Genomic DNA, 26,169 nt, shown 5'->3' on the forward strand with positions numbered 1-26,169 from the left:
CGGACAAAGGAGCTATTTATAGACTGTTACTAGGCAGATTATGAGAGCAACTGACACGAAGATAGGACTCTTCTCGTGCTGAGCACGTGGAGACACGACAATACAAAATGGAATCCAGACATTAGTCAACATAAGAAAGAGAAACTTGGTCCAAGTAAGGGGAATTCATGTCTTTAGTGAATGCTTAATCATATCGCTGTTTTAATTTTCAACATCATAAGTGGATCTCTCATATGCCAGGATATCATGCTTCACGGGCCTGTAATGGTTCAGTTGCTAACTTATCTTGTCACTTGAGAGGGACCCCAGCTGCCATGATTAATCCGGTATTCAAGTTACTTTCTAATGGGAGTTATTTGATGTTGAATGATCAAGGTTGTTGTGGGATGCTCCTGGGCATCGCATATCTTGTCACTGTAAGCTCCAGGGGTACTTGCTGTATGCAAATAATATTTCCACCGACCCATACAGTCAGGGAGGCACCGCTATGGCCTTCGTTGAATGTTTCCTTTATACGGTTTGATACTCTGAGCCGAATGAAAGCCATGCTTTTACAGCAAACCGTGCCCTTAACCTCTGCCCGGGAAACGTATGATCTCCAGGTTGCAAGGTCCTTGACTGAGATACAGGCACTAGTACGAACAAACGCCCCTTTCCATTTCACAGAAATGGTACAAGGTTTGTTTAACATGTCTGATACGATGGGTATTGTCCACATATTTAAGAGCATAGATTCTGGACTGTTAAGCACCTTTCAATCCTTGGAGTCATTCCCAAACTTCATACACTCCGTATTCGGAAGCATTTTTGAGGGCTTCCGCTGATCCTGATACTAATATCAGGTATCCTGATTGTGATTTTTCTGCTACGCAATGGACGTCCCAGTCACCAAGGAGATGGAAAGAACATCCTTGGAACGCTGATCGCATGGTAATCCATCTGGGCACACGTCGTCTTCGAGAACTGAGCGAGTCTTGGTTCTTGTCATTTAGACCAGTCTGGTTCGACTGTATTCTGCCTGTCCTCCGATGCCTGTATGTTGTCTAAACGCGCAGATCCTATTTAGGTTTATAGGAACTACACAACAGTGTGTGGATTTACTATTTGTGAAAGAGCATAATGCTATCTCTCACAGCAAAGTAAGCTGGCCTATTGCCCCATTCTGCATGCTGTAGAGGGTGTAAGAAAAATGTGAATGTAACAAGACCAGATCAATAGATGTAGAGGGCTGGTTGAAAGTAGTATATTCTACATATAGAGGCCTATGCACCAACTGTATTTTGTAGTATGTTTAGTCATACTAGGCTAGTACTATTAACATACTACAAAATACTATTCACAAATCTTTCTTTTTAGTGCGGAGACCTCACTACAGAGATCTCCACACACATGGATTTACTTTTGGGTAGTAAATTTGAAAGGGACTACACCAGAATGATAGTGGAATGTCTGAACGTTGTTCGGGACCAAGTAGAACTGAAAAACATGAATGGGAGTATCAATCTATCTGAGTCTAAAGAGGACAAAGACAAAGAGCAACTATTCGCTGAGAAATCCTGTGCGTGAAAAAACAGGGAGAAACTTACTTGGGGGTGAATCCCAGGGCATGTACTAGTGCACGACTCTGTTCTGATGAATTTGGGACATCTTGCGTGTTATATGAGAAAACGGGATCTGTCAAGCTTCCTGCAACCACAAAGACAAGAGGCGGGGGATCTTTAGTGAAAGGGAGTGTACGCGGCTGAAGTCTGGGAGTTACTGCAGCCGGGAAGCGCTGGTGAGCAATCTCTTACCTTATTTTAAACTTGACGCTGTGAGTTAACGGCAATGTCTGTCTCTCTGTTCTGGCGGAGGGGAGCGATTTCCCTGAAACGTCTATTCAAAGAGAAAAGAAATGGAAAGGGTGCCATCAAACTAAATTTCTCCTGTGCACAAAGGTCTTTCCAACGCACGAAGGAACGCCAAGTACCTGATTCGTAATGAAAAGCTCGTGAGTTCGTTCACAGCCTGAAGCGGATGCTTGGGAGCCGCTGCTTCCGTGTGGAGACTAAATGGAATTCTGGGCGAACCACAGGATCCTGAGAGATGTAGTCATATACGATCCACAAGCGCAAGAAATGAGATGAAAAAAATACAATAGTCGGGGACAATGATTGCTGGATCTCTAAATATAAAAATGTACACATCCTAGGAGCGAGGTAAATTTTGCACAATGAGCTCAAATGAAAGTCCAGGGATTTTACAGTCTGTAAATTTCCGATAATTCGTTTAATCCAGATATCGCAGTATCAAATTTAACAATCAACAACGCTTCCCTTTGTGAGAGCTTTAGTTCGATGTTGCCTCCTCTTGGGTCACGTTCCACTTTTGAGATGACTGTCCAGCGGAGATCAGTTTCCGTGTGCATCATTTTGCACCAATGGTTGACAAGTGGTGCAGATTCAACCTTTTTCCTGATTCGGGACTTGTGTTGGATTATTCTCTGGCGGACTTCTTGATTGGTTTTACCAATGTATAGCAGAGCACAGGGACAAATTATTCCATAAACCACGTATTTGGTTTTACAGTTTGAAAAGGTGTCGTGCTTCCAGTGGATCCCTTTGTGGGAAAACAACGACCCTCCAAACGTTTGATCGCAACATGAGCAAGTACCACATTTATGGTGTCCTTTAATTGCTGGCAAACCCAAAAGTTGTCTTGTTGTGGGTTCTAAAGCTTTTTTGATTGTGGTAGCCCTTACTATATGGTTCGCCACATTCCTTTCTCTCTTAAAAGCAAAGAGAGGGGAAATTTCCAATGATGGATCTAAGTTTTGAATAAGATGCCAGTTCTGGTGGATCAATTTCTTGAGTTGGTTAGAATTAGGGCAGAAGGTGGAAACAAATACTTGGCGTCCTGTGGCGGATTTTTCTTTTTTCACAAGCAGTGTTTCTCTAGGAGTCCACCACGCCCTCTTCATGGCGGTTTTGACCAATATTTTAGGGTATCCCCTGTCTCGTAATTTATCAGCTAGATTGTTTGCATGGATGTTGTAATCATTTTTAAAGAAACAATTTCTTCTTATTCTTAAAAACTGACCGTACGGTAAATTTTCTTTTAAGCTTCAAGGGTGGTTGCTGGAAAATAGAAGAGCCCTGTTTCTGTCTGTTGATTTAGTATACAACGTGGTGACCAAATTCCCTTCCGATGGAAAAACTTCTACATCCAGGAAAGGTATTTTGAGAACCGAAGAGTTGATGCTGAACTTTATATCTGGGGATCTTTGGTTGAGCCAATCAAAGAATTCCATTAGTTGGTTATGGCTGCCCGTCCATGTCATAAAGATGTCGTCGATGAATCGGAGCCAGGACGTTGTCAAATGTTTAAACGGATTATTGTTGTAAATTAATTTGTCTTCATACATAGCCATGTATAGTACTGCCAATTCTGGGGCAAAAGGACACCCCATCGCTACGCCTTTTATTTGGAGGAAAAACTCACTGCCAAATGTAAAAAAGTTTTTTTTAAGGGCAAAACTTGCCAATTCAACAATGAATTCAGTGGGGACCCTGAATGGTCTGGGTCTTCTGTCCAAAAAATGCGAAAGAACTGCCAGGGCCTCATCTTGGGGGATCTGCGTATACAATGAACACACGTCCAGTGTGACCATTGAATCCTTGTCTGTATCAAAAGGGACTTCTTCTAGTTTGTTAATGAAATCCGTTGTGTCTTGAAGATAAGAGGGCACATCTGTCATAAACGGTTTGAGGAAGAGGTCTACGTATTTTGAAATTGGCTCATTAAGTGAGTCACATCCAGACACTATCGGCCTCCCTGGCGGACAAGATTCATTCTTATGGACTTTAGGTAAGATGTAAAATACTGGAGTTCTCGGAAACTTGTTCTGTAAGTAGTTGTACTCTTTTGGGCCTAAAAAACCTTGGTCATAGCCTTTTTTTAGAATGTCGAATAACTGGCCTTGAAATTCAAAGGTAGGGTCTTTTGGAATACGTCTGTAACACATGGGGTCGTTTAATTGTTTAAGTGCCTCTGCTGTATAGTCTGGGGTCCCACAGACGACAATCGAACCCCCCTTGTCTGCCTGTTTAATGGTTACAGATGAGTCATTTTTCAGTGTGACAAGGGCATCACGTTGAGCTTTTGTGATATTGTGCTTAATGTGTTTAGACCTCTTTTCCATATTTGAGATGGCCGATAGAATACTTCTCTCAAAGGTTAATATCTCCTTCTGTATTTTGTTAGAAGGGGGACAGAAGTTGGATTTTTTCTTTAATCCTGTCACTTCGTTGGCAGAGGAATAATCAGAACCTGCAAAAAACATTTTAAATCTGATTTTCCTACAGAATTCAATGGCTTCTGTCTTCATTTTACAAAGGGATCCACTGGAAGCACGACACCTTTTCAAACTGTAAAACCAAATACGTGGTTTATGGAATAATTTGTCCCTGTGCTCTGCTATACAGTGGTAAAACCAATCAAGAAGTCCGCCAGAGAATAATCCAACACAAGTCCCGAATCAGGAAAAAGGTTGAATCTGCACCACTTGTCAACCATTGGTGCAAAATGATGCACACGGAAACTGATCTCCGCTGGACAGTCATCTCAAAAGTGGAACGTGACCCAAGAGGAGGCAACATCGAACTAAAGCTCTCACAAAGGGAAGCGTTGTTGATTGGTAAATTTGATACTGCGATATCTGGATTAAACAAATTATCGGAAATTTACAGACTGTAAAATCCCTGGACTTTCATTTGAGCTCATTGTGCAAAATTTACCTCGCTCCTAGGATGTGTACATTTTTATATTTAGAGATCCAGCAATCATTGTCCCCGACTATTGTATTTTTTTCATCTCATTTCTTGCGCTTGTGGATCGTATATGACTACATCTCCCAGGATCCTGTGGTTCGCCCAGAATTCCATTTAGTCTCCACACGGAAGCAGCGGCTCCCAAGCATCCGCTTCAGGCTGTGAACGAACTCACGAGCTTTTCATTACGAATCAGGTACTTGGCGTTCCTTCATGCGTTGGAAAGACCTTTGTGCACGTGAGAAATTTAGTTTGATGGCACCCTTTCCATTTCTTTTCTCTTTGAATAGACGTCTCAGGGAAATCGCTCCCCTCCGCCAGAACAGAGAGACAGACATTGCCGTTAACTCACATCTTCAAGTTCAAAATAAGGTAAGAGATTGCTCACCAGCGCTTCCCGGCTGCAGTAACTCCCAGACTTCAGCCGCGTACACTCCCTTTCACTAAAGATCCCCCGCCTCTTGTCTTTGTGGTTGCAGGAAGCTTGACAGATCCCGTTTTCTCATATAACACGCAAGATGTCCCAAATTCATCAGAACAGAGTCATGCACTAGTACATGCCCTGGGATTCACCCCCAAGTAAGTTCCTCCCTGTTTTTTCACGCACAGGATTTCTCAGCGAATAGTTGCTCTTTGTCTTTGTCCTCTTTAGACTCAGATAGATTTATACTCCCATTCATGTTTTTCAGTTCTACTTGGTCCCGAACAACGTTCAGACATTCCACTATCATTCTGGTAAGTCCTGTCACCCTCAGGCAGCGTAACTTTGTGGGTTGCTTTCTCAGTATTGTGGATTTACATCCGGCTTCATTTTCTCGTTTTTCTTTCTTAGATTCTTGGTCCTGATGAGAACCCCACCCATCTAATCAATTGGGGTTCGAAACGCGTAGACCATCTTTGTGTTCCTGTTTATTCCAAACATTGGTCAAATTAGCCCGTTAGCGGTGCAACATCCAAAATAATGTCTTTGTGCTTATTCTATTAATATTACTGTTGATTGAATAGATTGGGTTGCACACTTAAACGTTCTTGTTTCTTTTCCGTGTTTGGATAGCCCTTTGGTTGTGTAAATTCCTAATAAATTGTAACGATTGGTATATCGTATGGTATGTATGTGTGAGTGGTTGAATGAGGAGTGGAGTTTGAATGAAGGTACAAAGTGGTGGACCTGCCACATTGGCAGCGTCGGTACATATCGTTTAACATTGGTGTTGTATTTGTTGTTTTTACATAATAAGTGTTGTTGTTATTTTGCGGTGCTTAATCGTTTTGTCTAAGCATTCCTTTAAAATTCTTTGAAAAAATTCTTTGAATGACCAAAAGATTAATTTTGAATAAATACTATTAATTAGTACAGTCGTAGTTTTTCTCTTCTTCTTCTACGATCCATAGAGGTGTCACATAGCCATCAGCATCGGCGTTTTCATTGTTATTCAAACACCACTGCATACAACATGGGTTAGCCCTCTTAAGCCATTGGCTCTGTTGCACCTCCACCTAATAATATTCTAGGGTTGGTCAGTTAGTACTTTACTTTGCTAATGTTTATTTCTTTCCTCTCTTAATTGGCTTTTACTTCTTAGTGATCCCTCATCAACTATGTCTTCAGGTTTCAGCAATTTAAGTCAATAGTACTTTTTTATGAATCCTATTTTTCTGTGATGTTCACTAACATTAAAAAATGTTGTGTGTTCTAGGTCCACCAACCTATTATCCATGCTTCTATTAAATTATATGTTGCAATAAGTTGTTTTCATTTTAAAATATTTTGCACGCTTATGGCCATCACGTTTAGGCTGGGGCATGTTTTAATTTTTTTCCTTCATTCTCTTCTCTTCATGTGCTTGCAATAAAATATACTGAAAAATAACTATCGCACCTCATTACCAAGGCCAGAACTTTTGACCTTTTTAATGCGTTTGACTATCCCTTCAGTGTTTATGCCAACTGAGTGATAATAGTGTTTTGAAAGTTCAGTTCTGTATGATTTGTCATTTCTATTTGTCAGACTGATCAAATGTAATTCACATTACTTTTATAAATCTTATCACTATTTATCATCTGCTGTTTCATTTATTAGTTTAATTATGAATACTCAAAAAACACATCCCTTTTTATGTGGATCTTTGCATTGTATGAATTCAATTGTGGTCCTCAGGCTGTTGGATTATTATAGTAGAATAGCACCTTAGCTTAACACACATTGATGTTGTTTGTTAATCAGCATCCTCTTTTTCTCTTCCTTATTTTAAGATTCAGTGCCTATTTCTTCATGCAATGGTTTTGAAGGAGTGCTTCAACGGTCTCTTCGGCCAACATATGAAGAAAGAGTCTGTTTTGTAGCTACAGTGAGGTTAGCTACACCACAGTTCATTAAGGTTGGTTTACATACTATTCCTACAAGTTGAGGTAAAAGATAATCACACCAATGCATTAGTCTTTATAGCTGTTTTAGTTAGCCATATAGATTACTTTACCCTATGCTAGTTTTCATCATTGATGGCTTGTGTGGTTAGAAGAATAAACTAAGTATCATTTATTACCTACCTGCTACATTGTGTTTTGTATATATTAAATAAAACAGATTTTCAATATCCATAAAAGGCTTCATTGCATTGAGAACAGAAGGTTTCAGATGTGATAAAATCAAAAGAGCTATTTGTATGAAAGTAATAAGTAATATATATCTTGTGGATCACAACACTTAATTTTTAAAACAAAAGGTATGTTCTCGTTTGTACCCTAGAACTTGTCAGAATGCCTAGTCATGTCCATGTTATTTGATTAAAAAACAAAAACAGCTTGGTGCATTGTGATCAACATGTTGGAGGTTAGACTTCCATAGTCAGGCTTTTTAGGTTTGTTGCCCACAAAAATTGAGGTTTACTTCCTCACACCTGTCTTTAATTCATGGGAGTGTGCCCACACCTTGAAGAAATACACCCACTGCTTATCTAGCAGAAAATAGTTCGAACTCTTCCGGGCATACTTAGAAAAGTTGACCACGGCTCATAATCCTTTTGGGTTTGTTTGTCTTGAGTGGAAAATAAGGTTTTGAAGGGACAATCTTCTCCCTTTGCGTTCCTGTCTTTGAAAGTGAGTTCCTACTTTGCTTTTGTGCCATTTTCTTTTTGCTACTGTTTGTTTCTGCTGTGGATTGTGCATCTGTTTTTGCTGGCTTCCGGGCCATCTCTGTGGGACTTAATAGATGACTGGGGATTCCCCTGAGACTGAAGTGCTTGTTGTGGGCCCTACTTATGACTCTTCACTTAATGGCAGGTGAGCTGACTGACTACGAACTCTTACTGTGTTGCCAGCAAGGCATGAGTTTCACATGAGCTCTTTTCTGGGTTTAGGCCTTGTGAGATGATAACTAATAAAATGTGCGGTGTGAAATATGCTAATGGCAAGGCAATGAGAAGACACTGAGAGACATGTAGACAAGCGTAAAATAAGGTGTGGAAAGTATACAATAACTGTAGCAAATAGAGTACCACATTAGGGTAAAAGTATATACAAGGAAACAAGAACATGGGGCCCCATTAGGATTGCGGGCGGATCGCCCTGTATTAACCCTGCCATATTACTATGGCGACGGGCTCCACGCCGGTCCACGGCGGACGATAAGACCGTCCGCCGCTTTACCGCCGGTCAGATTTCTGACTGGGCGGAAAAGGTCATGAATATGGTGGCGGTGCCTTGCAGGCACCACCATCCATATTAGGATTTGACATATTTCATGCCTTTCCATGGCGGAGACTCTGCCATGGGAAGCCATGCGGTGTTTGCAACGGGGGCCCATAGCGGGCCCCCAGGGGGGTAGGGTAGTGGGGGGCTGCACTTGGGGGGTACTCATGGTACCCCCCAACATTGGCATGGACTAGGTGGCAGGCACGTTGTGCATGCCAATGCACAACACCATTGCACAACGTCCATTCACACCGCCCGCCACAATGTTGTGAATGTGGGATGCCACCGTCACGTTGGCATCCTAATTGACGATGCGGAACCGCTGCACCACTGGCAGCCGGTCCTGGCACCGCTAGGGTGGCGGGCGGACAGGAGTCCGCCCCCCATCCTAATGGTATGGAACAAAACACAAGGGAAACCCTACTCACAAAGAACCAGGGTAAGTACTGTATGCCAAAAAACAAAGGTTCTTGTGGGAAACATTGTGTACTACATTGGTACTACAATGCACAATGGCAATAACAATGGGTCACGTGGATTTCAGACAGAAAGGAGGCCGAGTACAGTGTGATTGAGTATTTACAGTTTATACCACATTGTCAACAAAAAAAATTCAGATGTATACAACATGTAGTGCTTAGTGTCCCCAGTGTACAATGGAACCAAAAAACGGACTAGTGACATTTGTGACATTTACAGCTTGGTTTCCATCATTCAGAAAACGACCATTTACAACTCTAACAATATTTTCAGACACTGTACTCCGTAATCTGTGCTGACACAATGGTTTGTTTTATATATATGTCAACGGCGTTTCGACCCTTCCGAGGATGCAGGGTCTCTTCAGGACCTAATAATATAGGGACATCTGGAATTTAAAGAGAGAGTGACGTAAGCTACAATCTATGGAATAAAGGTAAAATATATATATGGGCAAAGGGGTACTTGAAATTATAACAATCAGTACGCGCAGCCACGTGTAGGAAGTGAAAAACACCGGTCAAGTGAGAAGAAAGTGGAAGTATACTCACACTGGACCCAGCCGGGTACTACATGAGTGAGAGAAAACAAGAAATAGTGGTTTAGTACACTATTGTTCCCACAAGAACCTTTGTTTTTTGGCATACACCCCATCCTAATGGGGCCCATAATACTTGGGACATTTATGTAGGGGATGCATTCTGATGTTTTTACCTGCCCTTCTCTAGCTGTCTGCTGGCTTTTATTCTAAATTAACAGTGGTTATCATTGATATCATTGGTATGCAATTTCAGTATTCAGCAAAAATTACTGTTTGCAATGGGGAGGTAATATTCAACCCATGAAAGCTGAGTAGGTTATTTCTGTTCAAACATCACAATGGATGTTGTTAGAGCCAGATGGACGTAACGCAAGTCCTTTATACAGTGAATTATCATCCAGCAACGCTCTGGCAGTGCGGTGAAGTTACCCATCACTGTATTTGGAGATACACCATGGTGTCGCTGAATGATTATTTAGTGGACTCATTGTCTGTGTAAAGGACTGGGCCACGTCCAGCTGTCTTTGATAACAATCATTGTGATGATTGCACAGAAATAATCTACTCTCTCAAGGATTGCATTTTACCACCATTGAATATATTAATTGTATTATTGCCACCTGTAAGCACTACCATGTGTGTCACCCTTGTCTCGGACGTTCCTATTACTACATCCTTGCAACTGGCTATTTTGTCCCCTCATCAATTATGTCTATTGAGACCCCTGTATTGATGGTCAAAATGACATCTACAATATAGGATAACAATAAAACTACATTGCACTATCTTTGTGCCAACCATGAATTTTATATATATTTTTTTTTTATAAATACACAACAGTCTGCATTGTAGTCACTTCCTTTAAGCTTCTCTTGGTTGTGGTTTTTCTTTTTTTCCCAATAGGGGCACATTGCACATATGTTGTTACTTCCATGTTTGGACACTGACTATAGGATGATATCTTTGAATAAAAGTCTATCCTTGATAAATACAAAGTGTGTTAGCCATATGATTTACTAATTTAGCTGGCATTCATTGCATACAATAATTTGTGCTGAATGTTGAAATTGTATACAAATGACACCAATAAAACCCACTGTTCATACTAATTGCCCAGGTTCCCATGTTTGTAAGGACTGCTCTTGTTTTACAAATAGTGTTTTGGTCTGAGATTGGATTTGCGCCATTGACTTGCATGTGGGCAGGTGAGACCTCCAATCTTTTTCCTTAGGCATGGGCTAGCCCTGGGCTGTCCTGTGTGCTCCATCTTCAGATTGTGAGATATGTATGGTACTGTGGGTGCTGAGAAAAATAGCAAACAGTAATGCCACTCAATTGGTATAACGTGTTGTCCGATGCTGTACTCTTACATGTCGCATTATAGATATGGGATGTCTGCCCAGCCTCTTTTATTAATGGGTTTCAGCATATGGCACGGTTGTCTTGATGCTTGTGAGATGGGTTTTTTCAACTCTCAGATATGGTCTATGGCTCTTTTTAGACCTAAATTTTTTTAGGCCGCTCCTGGGACATCTTTAGCTTAGGAAGGATAGCGGTATCACTACTCACATGAGTCTTTGCATTTCCTTAGTCATGGACCCTCACTACACTGAACAATAGTAATATAAAGCATTTTACACTTTAGACAGCTGTATAGCTGAAAATATACCCTATATATATATATATATATATATATATATATGTATATATATATATATACATATATATATATATATACACACATACATCTTTTTTTTCACTGAAAAAAACAAAGGTTACAGGGACCTTATAGTTACTCTCATATTTCATTTGTACAAAACCATTGAAATTCAGCAGTTATGGTTACCTGAGCTAACTATAACTTACGCCCCTGCAATGCACTGCTTATGCCCTCACATATTACATCACTCATCACTGATTACATCTCAAATGACATCACTGATGACATCATCAAGTAAGTGCAAGCGTATTTAAGAGTTTATCGGTGTTAAACATATATGCTAACCTATTGCAAAAGATAGATTAGTATACTAGTTGTACTACTAGTGAGTGATATCTCTAGCATGCATAATCTGAATGGGTGTGTGAGTGATGTATGGGGGTGTGATTGCATGAGTGACTATGGGTGAGTGAGTGATTTCTGACTAGGTTTGGAGGTGGGTGAGTGGTGGTGTCAGTGGTTGTATGGGTGTGTGAGTGGGTATCTGTGTGGTTGTATGGGTATGTGAGTGGGATTGTGAGTACCTGTGTGGGTGAGGGAGTGGGTGTGTGATCAAATATGTTGGTGAGTGAGTGGGTGTGTCAGTGGCTGTATAGGTGAGTGAGTGTGTGTCTGAATGGCTGTGTGAATGAGTAACTGGGTGAGTGAGTGGCTGTTTGATTGAGTGTTTGGTTAAGTAAGTTGGTATGTGAGTGGATGTATTTGTGAGTGAGTGTCTGTGAATGACTGTGGGTGAGTGTGCAGATATGGGAGTGCTTGTATGATGCTTGTATTAGTATATAAGTGGGTATATGAGTGAGTGTGTGAGTGCTTGTATGGGTGGGTGAGTGGCTGTGTTAGGCTATATGGGTTTGTGAGCGGCTGTATAGGTGAATGTGTCTCTGTGTGAGTAGCTGTATGGGTGAGTGTATGGCTGTATGGGTGAGTGAATGGTTCTGTGAGTGGCTGAGTGAGTGAATGGGTAGCTCTAAAGAATGAGTGGTTGTTTGAGCACTTGTATAGGTCTGTGAATGGGTATGAGTGGTTGTGTGGGTGGGTATATGAGAGGTTGTATTGGAGTGTGAATGAGTGGGTGTGTGAGTTATGTGGGTGATGTCATCAGTGATGTCATTTAAGAAGTCATCAGTGACGTGACTGACCATGTCATGAGTGATGTAATATGTGAGGTCATAAGCATTGCATTGCAGGGGTGTAAGTTAAAGTTAACTCAGGTAACTATAACTTAAATGGTTTGTCCTTACTCTAATGTCCTTGTAGCCTTCGGTTTTTGCAGTGAATTTTTATGGTTCTTATAATTATATTTCCTAACTATAATGTCCCTGTAACCTTTGTTTTTTCAGTAAATTTCTACAGTTTTTCCAAAACTAGTTCCTAACTATATCATCCCTGTAACCTTTGTTTTTTTAAAGTAAATGTCTATGATTTTTTTGTGCTTTTAGGCGCGTTTGCAGAGTGGTGATGGAGAAAGGGGATGGGACCTCTGACCAGCTCACAGCATTCCTGCTGTGTAGGACTTACTGCTGGTAGTGTCTTTCAGCATCCAAAGGGACTTCAGCCCCCAATAAATAGTGTACCCGGAGGCTCGTTTGCAGAGTCGTGGAGAAAGGGGGCAGGGCCTCCGATGATCTCTCAGCAGTACTGCTGTGTGGAACTTCCTGGAGGTAACAGGAAGGGTTCTTGGCCCACCAATGACCCTCCGTATCCAAGGGGACTTACTCTCCCAACCAGTACTGCGCCAGGAGGGGCGTTTGCAGAGTGGTGGAGAAAGGGGGCGGGATCTCAGATGAGCTCTCGGCAATCCTTCGGTGTGAGACTTAGTGAAGGTAACATGCGGGGTTGTTTGCCCCCAAGGACCCTCAGCAGCCTAGATGACTTGATCCCCCAACCAGTAGTACGTCGGGAGGTGCATTTGCAGAGTGCTGGAGAAAGGGAGGGGGGCCTCCTATGACATCTGAGTAATCCGACTGTGTGAGATTTACTGAAGGTAACTGGAAGGGTTCTTGGCCTTCAAGGACACTCAGCATACAAAAGGACTTCATCCCCAACCACTAAACCACTAGTGTGCCAGGAGGCACATTTGCAGAGTGGTGGAGAAAGGGGGCGGGCCTTGGATAACCTTTCAGCAATCCCGCTGTGTGGGACTTACTGGAGGTAACAGGAGAGTCTGTTGACCCCCAAGGACCCTCATGAGCCAAGGGGCCTTCATCCCGCAGCAGGTTTTGCGCCAGGAGGCCCCTTTGCAGAGTGACTGACAAAGGGGGCAGGCCGTCTTTAGTTTTTTAATGTATTTTTTGTTAGGGGAGTTTCGGCCAAGAAGACCCCATCTCCCGGAGCAAGACCTTTTAAAAAACAGAAATACATTTAAAAAAAATAGGGTGGGGGCTGGTTGGTGCCCCTCCATAGGCTGATTTCGGCCCAGGGCCTGGCCTTTTGGCAATGGGGGAGGGGAGATGTCGGCCCTTGTTCCCCAATCACCTAGTGCCCGGCCTTTTAATGGGGGGGGGGAGTGCCGTGCTGCCCCCCCTCCCCGGGCCAATTTCGGACCTGGGGACCAAAACCCCCGGGACACAGCCTTTTTCCAATCGGGGAGGGCCATGTCTCCTGTGCTACAGGAACGTGGGGGAGCCTCAAGCCCCCACGGTCCCTGCTGCCTCCTCACCTCCTGCAGGAGCTGCCATTGCTTTCAGATGCAGGGAGCTGCTAAATGTGCAGCTCCCTGTGTCTGAAAGCAATTCATCTGTTTCCCTGCTCACTTGCCAACGAGCAGGGGATCAGATGAATGCTCTACTTCCAGCAAGCAAGAGCATTTTCACTGCTCTCGCTTGGTGGAAGCGGAGTGTTTGCTGTGGCTTGGCAGGAGTGGTTAAAGCTCCAGCCCAGCCACAGTAAACAGATATGTCCAAGTGTGGCCTTCCTGGGGCATAGCAGGAGCTGGCCCTTGGGGGTGGCAGTCCCAGGGCCATATAAGGCTCTATGAGGGGGGCCCTGCCACCCCACTCCATTGTAACATTTTGCCCTTGGGAGTTGGCGGTTCCGGGGCCTCTACGGGCCTACCTGCATTTAATTAAATGTTTGCCACAATTAGGTTTTTCTCATTATATTTCAAAAACTACCAAACGGATTTAAGCCAATTTACAAAAAGATCACTTTCTGGACGAACAACTACCTTTCGACCAAATTTGGTGTAATTGCATTCAGCAGTTTGGGCTGTAGTCATGTCTTAAATTTCTATAAGGATTAACATGGGGAAAATACGTTTTGGAATCCCCCCCTTTTTCTTTGCCCCCGCTTGATGGATCAAGACGAAACTTACAATATGGCAGCTGGAGTGAGTGCCCTGCTAGTTTAGAAGGTTTTGTGAGGGTTCGTCAAACGACGCCAAAGTTATTGGCAAATGAAAAAAGCTCATCCTATGGAAACTAGGTCCTAACTATAACTACCTACTGGCTGCCGCCAATAGTGAATACCAGTCCACCTCTTTTACCGGGTAATACCATTAAGGGGAGTGAAAATGTCCACAGGTGTAGCGTATTGAATTATTTCGAGTCCACAAGCACTATAGGGTGGTGTTAAAATAATTGGTGGATGCCATAGTGATGTCAAATTGAGATGCCAATCGTGATGTGATTGAACGTGTCATGAGTGATGTAATATGGGAAGTCATAAACAGTGCATTGCGGGGGTGCCAGTTATAGTTTGCTTTGTAGACTAAACCTGGTGAATTTCTGTGTTATTTGTTTTTTTAAAATATTCTTTTTTCATTTAATTTTTATTGGAACTGTAACATCAATCTAACCTTTGTATTTTTCATAATGTCTGAGATCTTTTTTATTTTAATTTTTTGACTTCTGGGAAGAACTTATTACCATACCTAACTAGAACGTCTTTTTAACCTTTGTACCTTTTCACGGATTTATAAATATGTCACACCAACCTTGATGCCAACCCCCCTTGCACATGATCAAAGGCTGTGTAGAGCAGGGAGTTGGCCACTGGGACTGTCCTCCGGTGAGGACTTGCTCTCAACCCCACACGTGGGTGGCCAACCCCCTCACCCCTGGGAGCAGGCAAACACCCGATGCACACAGCCCTCGGTCGTGCGCATTATGGGGCTGGCTGCACAGTTTGCCCTCCAGCCAAGCCCTGTAGCTAAAACCGTAAGTGATCAACCCTCTGGCGCGTACAGCTTTCATTCATGTGCAGTGGGAGGTTGGCCTCAGTGACTGTCCTGCTAGACTCTCTGCCTAACCCCACGGCGGACACCTGTCCGCAGGTAGACATCAAACTCACATTTGGTTTTATTATTATTTTTTGTATTTTTCCATATACTGGCATGCAAGCTTAACCCTGTGGTAATCACTGTACCATAGGGATGAAGCATGTGCGGCAGCTCCTGGAAGAGTACCCCAATACCTCAAGGGAGGGCCGCTCTGGGTCCTGCTGGAGTACCACAGTATAGGCAGGCCAATTTAATTTCCTTTTGCCCCTTGGGAGGCCCCTCTTGGTCTCCACCACCAAAGTGCCTGGAAGTCAAGGTATCCCTACTCTGCCTCGTATTATTTTTAAATCCAGGACTCAGTTCAGAGTCCCCAAATCCTGTAGTGGCTGCTGCAGCATTTTCTTCAAAGTTTTGGCTGGCCAATCAGATTGTGTTGTGCCATAGGACTGGAAAGACTGATTGGAGAAAAAAGCACCCTAAACCAATCAGGGGGGCCTATTTATTTTTTTACTTTTTTGATACAGTGGAACTCCTGTGTAATCAACCTTCCTGTTAGAAACCGAGTTTCCTGGTAGGCTAGGGCAAGCGCCAAAGCCAGGCAAAAAACCCCGTTCTAGTCAGGGCGAGGGAGCTACACCCTGAGGATAACCCCTGCTCACCCCCTTGGTAGCTTGGCACGAGCAGTCAGGCTTATCCCAGAGGCAATGTGTAAAGCGTTCACGCAACACATACACACAGCGGCGACCCACTAGGCACACTACAAAAGAGACTCCACACAAGGTTATATAAAAATAGCCTTTGTATTATAAAAATAAATTAGAATCACAGATATATACACTGTGCCCACATTATTTACAGGGGATTATGTACAGGGCAGCTCCAATCTGGTTGCTGCCAGAATCATCACAAGCCCAACCAATAATTGCAGAACAACCAGTAATTAATGTATAACAGCCAGTAGCTACTGGTAAAAGAATGAACCTAGCATTATATCACAATAGGCATAAATGACATTTAGATCAGGCATGAACCTAAAACACCATAGCAGGATAGTAGGTAACCTCATAAGCATAAATGCGACATCATAAGGCATAACCCTGATAGGCATAAATCCCTTTAGGCATGATAACCATGATGCATCCCATTGGCTGTTAAACACATCCTTCATCAATACATTAGGCATAATATGGGGCATCTCAGTAGGCATAAACATATGCGTCAGACATCATCTAAGCATCATAGTATGACATTAGGCCTCATCATCAGTGTAAAAACATTAGTCATAATCATATGGGCATGGGGCATAAAACATAATCCGTAGTGCACACAGATTATCACTTTTCCATTGTAGGGCCCACCTGGATATGCAAAGCAACCATGCCCCTCGCTGTAGCTGCCCGCTTCTGCGGCGCAGCTGTGTCCAAAAACAAGCACTGGCAAGTGGGAGCCCCCCTTCTGGGCCTCAAGAGTTAAAAATGCCCCAACGTTGCAGCTGCCCGCTCCTGCGGTGCAGCTGTGACCAATGTGAGCCCCCCCCGGGGGCCTTGAAAGTTTACTTGCCCACAACGTTGCAGCTGCCCGCTTCTGCGGTGCAGCTGAGAAGAATAAGGCCCACAAGGTACTGGCCCATTGGAGCCCCCTCCGGGACTCTAGAATTCAAAAGTGCCCCTACTGTTGGAGGTGCCCGCCCTCCTGCGGGACCGCTCATGGAAAGTGGTCACTACTACCCGGGTGCCTCGCGAGCACCAACACTAAAGGAAAGAATGGTCTCAGTCCCACTCACCGGGGCTTGGTCTTGCGGCAGTCACCAGGGCCCACTCCTCCCCGTGCGCAGGATCTCGTGTCTCCGGACGGCTTCTGGCTCCTGCTCCTTCACACTGTGGGGCTCTCCCAGACTCACGGGAACCCCGCTTGGCCGCATTCAGTCTTCCTGGCAACAAGCGGTGGACTGCGCTCCAGCCCCGATCAGGCCGCCATCGCCGGACTCCTGGATGACACTCTCCTGTTGCCAGGCAACTCCCGGCACCATTCTGAGTGTGCCTTCCCTCTGACGTCAGCGGGGGAGCCCGCGCGGTGCTCTTGGGACTCCCAGGCCGGCGGCGGTGACTTTTGGTAATTGCTCTGTGTGGTGCCACTGCAGAGTAGGCTCCTGTTTTAAATAAATACCAAAGCGGGGTGGGCTCCTGCGCGAAGGCAGAGAATGCGGGGTGGGCTTCCGCTCCTTGGTGCTCTCGGTGGCTCGGGCTTGGGCGGTGATTCGCGGGGGGGCACCCGCTTTCAAGTAAAACAATTGCGGGGTGGGCACCCGCCTGAATGCGCACAACGCGGAGTAGGCACCCGCTCGAGGGCAGGAATGCGGGGTGGGCATCGGCTCGTCAAATCAGCAATAATGCGGGGTAGGCACCTGCGAAAGGATGCAAAAATGCGGGGTAGGCTCCCGCCTTGGTTAAAAAGGTGTCCACATGCGGGGTGGGCACCTGCTCTTCCGCAGGCAGCCCAGGGGGAATCCCACACGCCGGGATTCCCTTGGGTAATTAGAATGTAGCGCTCACGAGGTGCAAGAACCCAAAAATGTTGAGGCAAGGCTGGGAAAAGGTCAGCAGACCGGGGGACAGCACAACCAGGCAGAGCAGCAGTTCCTGGGAACAGTCAGGCACAGCAAAGAGGCAATCCTATCAGTACAGCAGCCTTTACTCCTGCAGAGTCTCTCCTTGGTCCATTAGAGGGTAGAGGGGCAGAGTTGGGCACAAGGGGCCCGCACGCAGGGTCCCGCGGCGGTTCCTCCTGGCAGAGTGTCCCCTCCACGTCAGCACAAGCACAACAACCCCCATTGGGTCACATCCCCTGTATTTATACACCTTTCTGCCCTGTGTCTAGAAGGGGGCAGAAGCTTCTAGAAGGGTCCTGGAAGTTCCAGTCCCAACTGGGACTGGGAGGGGTGTTAGTAGGGGACGGAGATAGCATTGCACAGGGCAGGCACAGACCTATTCAGGGACAGGGGATTTCTCCTCCCACTACTCCAATTGCAGATCTCCCATTAAACCTGACCCTGCCTCCACCTGCCCTCCCTGGAGCTGCCCACTCTTCACCAGCCCCGGTCACTTCTAGAAACAGACATGCAGGCAGGCACACATCACACAGAAATGCCAACTTCTAAACGTGACATTCCTAAAATAGTGAAAATAAATCTGCGCACCCCATTGCGCAGCATTTATTATTTCCATTCCACACATACCAAACATGCCATACTTATTTTGTTTTATTTAGGAGTTCTCCCATAAGGGGGGAGTTCCCAATGTTAGCCTATGGAGGGCAGAGAGCACAAGCACTCTGCACTGTTAACCAGTGCTAAAGTGCCCAGAGTCCTAAAACCACCAACACCATGTTAGAAAAAAGGCTAGGAGGGAGGCAAAAAGTTTAGGGATGACCCTGCCAGAAGGGCCAAGTCCAACACTTCCAGATAAATGTATTTTTTTAACCCCTTCATGACCACACTGAGCACCCTTTTAAAAGCAAATTTCGTGAACGGCTGTACAGATTTACACCAAATCATAAAAAGCTTTCTGAGTAAAGTTCTAACTTTTTGTCAATTCTTCTATTCTGTATCGCCAACAGAAGTTTCCTATGAGATTACCCTTTTTCTTGGTCCCCACTTGATGGATCACCCTGAAATTATAAAGGAGAGAGGTGAATGAGCATGATTTTCTTTAGATTGTTTGATGCAGATTTGTCAAACTGTGGCAAAGTTAGCAGAAAAACAAGAACCTCCACTGTGTATTATGACGTGTGTGTGTGTATATATACACAAATGTTCCATTGACATTATAGTTCGGAAATAGAATTGAAAAAGCCTAGAAATTCACTAAGAAAACAAAGGTTACAGGGACTTTATAGTTAGACTCAAATTTCATACACACAAAACAATTGAAATTCAACAGTTACAGTTACTTGATCTAACTATGACTGTATCAGTGTGTGAGTGAGGGTCTGAGTGGCTTTATGGGTGTGTGAGTGGCTGCATGAGTGTCAGTGTGTGTGTGTGTGTGTGAGTGACTATAGGTCTGTCAGTGGGTATTTGAATGGCTATATGGGTCTGTGAGTTGTATTCTGGGTCTGTGAGTAGCTTTTTGAGTGAGAATTTGAGTGGTTGTATGTGTGGGTGTGTGAATGATTGTGTGTGTGTGTGAGTTGGTGTGTGAGAGGTTATATGGGTGTTTTCGGTGTCTGTTGGTATGCGAGTGGTTGTCAGAATAGATGTGTGGGTGTTTGAGTAGTTGAGTGGGTGTGTGAGTGGTTCTATGAGTAGTTGCATGGGTGTGAGTGGCTGTATAGGTGTATGAGTGGTTGCATAGGTGTGTGACTGGTTGTATGCATCTGTAAATTGGTGTGCCAGTTGCTGTATGGGTGTGAGGCTGGGTGTGTGAGTGGTTGTATGGATCGGTGAGTGGGTGTGAGTGGTTGTGTGGGTGTGTAAATGGTTGTGTGAGTGGTTCTGTGGATGATATCAATGATGACATTTGAGATGTCATCAGTGATGCCACTGACCGTCATGAGTGATGTAATATGTGAGGTCATAAGCAGGGCTTTTCTGGGGAATAAGTTATAATCTGATAGACATCTAGTTGCATATTCCTTACCTTTGAATTTCTCAGGCGTCAGACTGGATCCAGAAGATTTTTCTTTGAGTAATACTCCTGCGTGCCAATACGTGGCATTAGACGGCACTGCATGACATCGTGTCCGCCATAATGACGTCCGCATCACCTATATAGGCACCACCTCGGAGCGCTGACGTCAGTTCTTTTCTTTCTGCGCCAGTCAAGCACTGATCTGTGAAGTGAGCTACCCTCTGTCTCTTTTTGACAGGATTTTTCATAATTTTTTTGACCCATTTTTGGTGTGATAGTTTTTTTTATCATGTCTAGGAGGACTTCTGGCTTCGAGCCGTGCGGCGCCTGTCACAGCGCCATGTCGGTTATGGACTCGCACCTCGTCTGCCTGTGGTGCCTGGAGTCCGACCACAACTCAGAGGTGTGCTCCGACTGCTGGGCCATGGCTCCAAAGGCTTCGAAGGAGCGGTCCCTAAAGCTTCTTGTGGCCCAGCAGTCGGCACCGCATAGTAGGGCTCCATGGAGATCTCATTTGCGGTCTCGTTTGAGAGGAAGGTCCGGGCACTGCCTCAGCAGTCCCAAGTCCTCTTTGTCCCACTCCAGTTATCTGTACACTCCGGTAAGAGGCACAAAATGCATAAGCAGTCGAAGCGTGCTTTGACTTCTCCACATCCGCTGGCCAACGCAACGGAGGAGTTTCGGCGTTCTAGTCCTCGTTCTTCGGAACCTGTGTCGGTTCAGCACCTCCCTGATTTTTCCAACCACAAGAATTCTATGAAGCTATTTGCTTCATTTTTGGATGGCCTGCGCTTTAATGGCGCTGCTTGGGCCCCGGATGGTTAGAAGGGGCTCCCTCGGGTTCCACGCCTGCGGCTCCAGCGCCGATAACCTCCCTCCCCCATGGATCTGGCAATAGATCCAGATTGACACAGGGTGTGCCATTGCAAATTTTCCCAGCCACGACACAGAGACTTCCGACAGCAGCAGCCCCATTATGATTACCAACGATCTGGAGCTGGATTGGCGCCTACCAACGTCAGTTCCAGCGTCGACAGAACCTACAGGTCCTAGGTGGTTTCCTCAGCCTTATTCTGAAGGGCTAGGAATGGAAGAAGATTGGGAGGGGTGCTGGACCCTTTACTAGACAGGCCTTATCAAGAAATGGGCTGGTATGAGGAATTGACTGAGGCTAGTGGACAGGATACCTCTCCAGATTCAGGCCTGCTTTCTCCCCCTACCGTGGCTACAGAGGAGGGAGCATCATATGTTATTGTGGTGTGAAGGTTCGGCTCCCTTCCGTGGTGGTCAAAACCAATATCTTGACAGAGGTCCTGCAGCCAGGTGTCTCCTCTTCAGAACCCTTGCTGGGTTTTAGCGAGGCCTTAATGGATGTCCTACTGGGAACCTGGTCCAAGCCCAGCACAGGGGTTTCTGTGAATACAATTGCCCGCCGCCACTGCCCTTCCCTGGGCGACCCAATCTTCCTCACTACCCACCCTACCCCAGAGAGCTTGGTGGTTCAATCCTCTACCTCCCGAGGGCACATTCCCTTCTACACCCCTGGTCTGGGAATCCAAGAGGCTGGACAGTTGGGGTAAGAAAATGTTCTCTTCCCCCAGTCTTGCATTGTGGTCGGTGAACATCGCATGCATATTGTGCCATTATTCCCACTCCCTGTCCGAAACGATTGTGCAAGTGCTGCCACAGGTCCCGGGTGGAGGCCCAGGCAGTCCTCACCCAACCATATCAGATGGGGAAACGCACCAAAGTTCGCTATTCATTGTGTTCTCAACGCGACCGACACACTAGGCAGAGCGGTTTTCTTGACTGTGGCTGTTCGACACCACGCTTGGTTGCGAACATCTGGCTTTTTTTTGCCTCACTCATGGACATGGCCGTCTCTTCAGAGACAAGGCAGACATAATGCCAAAGCGCATTAAGGACTCGCGGGCTACGGCCAAGTCCTTTGGCCTCTCAGTGGCCACACGTCCTCAGTCTGCCTTTCACCCCTTTCGTTGCTACAGAAGGGGCTTTCAGCCACTTTAGCCATACCCGAGCCACAAGGCTGCCTGCACAAGTTCAGCAACCTCCATACAGCCAAAGACATGACTTGTTCCGACCCCGGGGGTCGGGCAGCCAGAGGTCTAGTCAGACCACCCCCCAGCCTGCAGCCTCAACCTCCAAACCCTCCTAGTCTTGCCCTTCTAGATCATGGGCGGCCATTTGGTGGCAAGATCAGCCATCACCTCCACTGCTTGCAGAACATCACATCAGACAGGTGGGTCCTCCAAATGGTCCAAGGGGGCTACTCTCTTCCCTTCGAGCGCACCCCTCCCTCCATGCCTCCAACTTAGGACCGGCTGACAGAGGATCATCTGACTCTGCTTCCGGAGGAAGTCATGACTCTTGGCCAAGGGAGCCATTGAGAGGATTCTGGCACCAGAAGCAGGCTGTGGTTACTATTCCCGCTACTTTCTAGTCCCGAAAAAGAACACCGGTCTGTGCCTAACTTAGATCTACCAGCCTTCAACTACTACCTCAAAAAGGAAAGGTTCATGATGTCTACACTAGCTCAGGTTCTGTCAGACCTGGACCCAGGAGACTGGATGACAGCGTTGGACTTGCAGGCCGTTGGTATTCACCAAGGTGATGGCTGCCAGTCTTTTCTACACAGATCAGGGGTACCAGTCTTACCCTATCTCGACGACTGGCTGATGAAGGCAGGCTCGACCCAGGCTGTCGTCTCCCACCTCCAGACTACAGTGGATTTTGATGAGAATGACTCTGAGGCTACAAGGCCTCATGGCCTCCTGCATCCTGCTAGTGATTCATGGTAGATGGCATATGTGGGCTCTGCAGTGGGACCTGAAGTTCCAGTGGGCGCAGAATCAGGGAAATCTCTCGGCCATTGTACAGATCTGCGAGGGAACTGCATGAGAACTGCAGTGGTGACTGACAAACCGCAACTGGGTCAGAGGGAGACCCCTTCTCTTCCCCAACCAGATCTCACAGTGGTGACAGATGCGTCACTGCTGGGATGTGCCAGCAATCTGGGAGAGGTGGAGATCAGAGTACTCCGGTCTCCAAATCAACTTGCTGGAGCTCCAAGCGATTAGTTTGGTAGTGGAAGCCTTCCATCAAAGGGAGGCTGGTGCAAATGTTCACAGACAACAACACCGCCATGTGGTACTGCAACAAACAGGGTGGGTGGGGTTGTGAACCCTTTGTCAGGAGGCCCTGCGTCTCTGGACTTGGCTGCAACAGCAGGGTATACTCGAGTGGTGCAACACCTGGCAGGTTCTCTGAACGCCAGGGTGGACAAACTCAGCCGTCGATGCCTTGTGGATCATGAATGGTGCCTCCATCCGGAGGCGGCGCAAGGTCTCTTTCAGCAGTTGGGAGGGCCTTGGTTAGATCTGTTTGCCGCCACTGAGAACGTGCAATGTCAGCGGTTTTGCATGTTGGAGTTTCCAATGCGGCTCTCGCTCTGAGACGCTTTTCGTTGTGAGTGGAGCTCAGGCCTCCTCTACACCTTTCCGGCCATACCACTCCTGTCCAGAGTGCTCAACAAGATCAGCAACGACTGGGCCCAAGTCATTCTTGTGGCTCCGGACTGGGCAAGGAGAGTCTGGTATCTCCAATTGAGCATCGATCCTCCGATCAGGCTACCCTTTCGGGAGGATCTTTGTTGCAGCAGCAGGGTAGGGTCCTCCACCCGAACCTGTCCGCTCTATGCCTTCTTGCATGGAGATTGAGCTGCAACAGTTGATAGCATGTGACCTTCCTCTCCAAGTTTGTAATGTTATTTTGTCAGTCAAGCTTCCCTCCACCAAGACCATGTACGCCTACTGACGGAACACATTTGTGTTATATTGTACAGAAAAGGCTATTGACCCTATTTCTGCTTCGCTTTTGGATATTTTGCTTTTGCTTGTGCCTCTTGCCCAGCAGGGCTTTGCTCTGGGCACTCTGAAGGGGTACCTTTTGGCCTTGTCTGCCTTCTTGCGGCTGCCAGACCAACCCTCATTATTTAAATCCCCCTTTCTAAATAGATTCCTCAAAGTTCTTGTACATATGTTCTCACCTTCCCCTTTCATTATACCTCAGTCGTACCTTAATTTGGTTCTCTCCTTCTGGAAATGTGCTCCATTTGAACCTCTGCACAACTGCCCCCTCCGGTTGTTTCCCATTAAAACAGCCTTTTTATTGGCAGTTACATCTGCCTGGAGGGTGAGCGAACTGCAAGCTTTGTCACCCAAGCCTCCTTACCTGACAATATTCCCTGACAAATTGGTGTGTCACACTTGGGCCTCTTTCCTCTCTTAAGTTGTAACAGAATTCCATGTGGGGCAATCTGTCAACTTGCCCACTTTCTACGCTCCTCCGCATCCCTCTACAGAAGAGGAGCGACTCCACCGTTTGGACCCAAATAGAGTGTTGTAGTTCTGCCTTGACCGCACTAAAGATTTCTGGGTGGATGACCCACTCTTCGTGGGGTACGTTGGAGCGAAGAAAACTTGATCGGTGCAGAAGAGGACGATCTCGCAATGGTCCATCCTCTGCATCACAATTTGCCACATTCTGGCCAAGAAGCAGCCTCCTGAAGGCTTAAGGGCTCACTCTACCAGAACTAAGGTGGATACCACAGCGTTGCAGCATAGGGTTTCAGTCCTGGACATTTGTCTGGCAGTGATTTGGGCATCCCTCCACATGTTTACCAAGCATTACTGCTTTGACACTCCTGTCCGAAGGGAAAGCCTCTTTGGCCATTCTGTCCTGCAGGATTTTATGGTCTAACTTGTCCGCAGTCTCTACTCCGGGGATGGTATTGCTTGAGTGTCTATTCAAAGGTAAGGAATCTGCGGCTAGATGTCTCTATCAAATGAACAAGTTAATTGCAGTCGGTAACGCCTTATCTGGTAGAAAATTAGGGCCTTATTATTAGTTTGGCGGTCCCATGGATCGGCGTTGGCTGTCCGAGCGCAGTGAGCGCTGCGATCCAACCGCCGTATTACAAGTTCGGCAGATTGACTTTGTGTAGACCACCGCTGGACAGCCAACACCGCCAGCAGACCGCCAGATTTGCGATTGCGGAAAGGCATCTGCCATAGGGCAGTACATGGGAGCTTGACCGCCGTGCATATTATGAGTTGCCTGTTCCGCAAGCGTACCACAGCGGTCCGACCACCTGCTTCAAGGTGGTGGTGACGAAGGATTCGGGGTGCATACTCCTTTCTTCTTCTCCCAGGCAGATTGGATTGTGGATCCCTTTCTCCAGGTCTCCCCTTCACAGCTAGCTCTTCACCCTGAGGATTACAACCCTGTGTGCGCCGATCTTGAGGCAATTTATAACCATTGACCGGACTGCTCACATATGGGCCAAACCTCCGTAATGGGTATATGGTATTGTCCCACATATAACATGCATATGTGTGCATCCGACACACTCAGTTGAAATGCACACACAGGCATCAATATATTTTGTAATAGTACTCACCACCCACCTCCACACTGCTGGCCCCGTGGTTAACTCGTAATACGGTGGTCTTTGGACCGCTAATGCCGTGGGCTGCTGGCGGCGGCAGACACGGACCTATGGTGGTCAGACCACCGAACTTGTAAAACGGCCCATAATCTAGCTGCAGATTCCTTACTGACCCACCCATCCCCCCCACATTGCGGACAGGTTTCTAGGGTCAGGACTGATCGCTTTCAGGGCCCTAGTTGTTCAAAAACACACCAATATCAGTGCACTTCATGGCTCCGTGCTCATGGCGTGAAAGTAACGAAAAGTAACTGACGTCAGGCAGCCGAGGTGGTGGCTGTATAGGTGGCACGGACGTCACAATGGCACAGATGACGCCGATTACATCACGCGGAGCCTACTGGCGTGAAGGGGTATTGCTAGAAAAGAAATCTTTTGGATCCAGTCTGATGCATAGGAATTTCAAAGGTAAGGAATTTGCGGCTAGATTATGTCTCTACCAAATAAGGCGCCACCGAAGGTAAGTAACTTTTTTATTGGCTCAGGTAACTATAACTGCTGCATTTCTATGATTTTGTGTGTGTGAAATTTAAGCCTAAATATAACGTCCCTGTAA

The 26,169-nt window shown here is 45.9% G+C and overlaps 1 protein-coding gene across 9 annotated transcripts in view; it reads left to right on the forward strand.

The window, feature by feature from the left end:
- The window catches only part of CLOCK (clock circadian regulator), a 2,260,868-nt gene that overhangs the window by 1,236,297 nt on the left and 998,402 nt on the right, over positions 1 to 26,169 (forward strand). For all 9 annotated transcript variants that reach the window (XM_085642074.1, XM_085642079.1, XM_085642082.1 and 6 more), the window contains one exon: positions 7,062 to 7,186. In XM_085642074.1, the coding sequence (XP_085498200.1) occupies positions 7,062 to 7,186 (125 nt within the window). The remainder of the gene's footprint in view (positions 1 to 7,061; positions 7,187 to 26,169) is intronic.

The sequence above is a fragment of the Triturus cristatus genome, chromosome 2_2 (assembly GCF_964204655.1).
Source record: "Triturus cristatus chromosome 2_2, aTriCri1.1, whole genome shotgun sequence".
Taxonomy (NCBI): domain Eukaryota; kingdom Metazoa; phylum Chordata; class Amphibia; order Caudata; family Salamandridae; genus Triturus; species Triturus cristatus.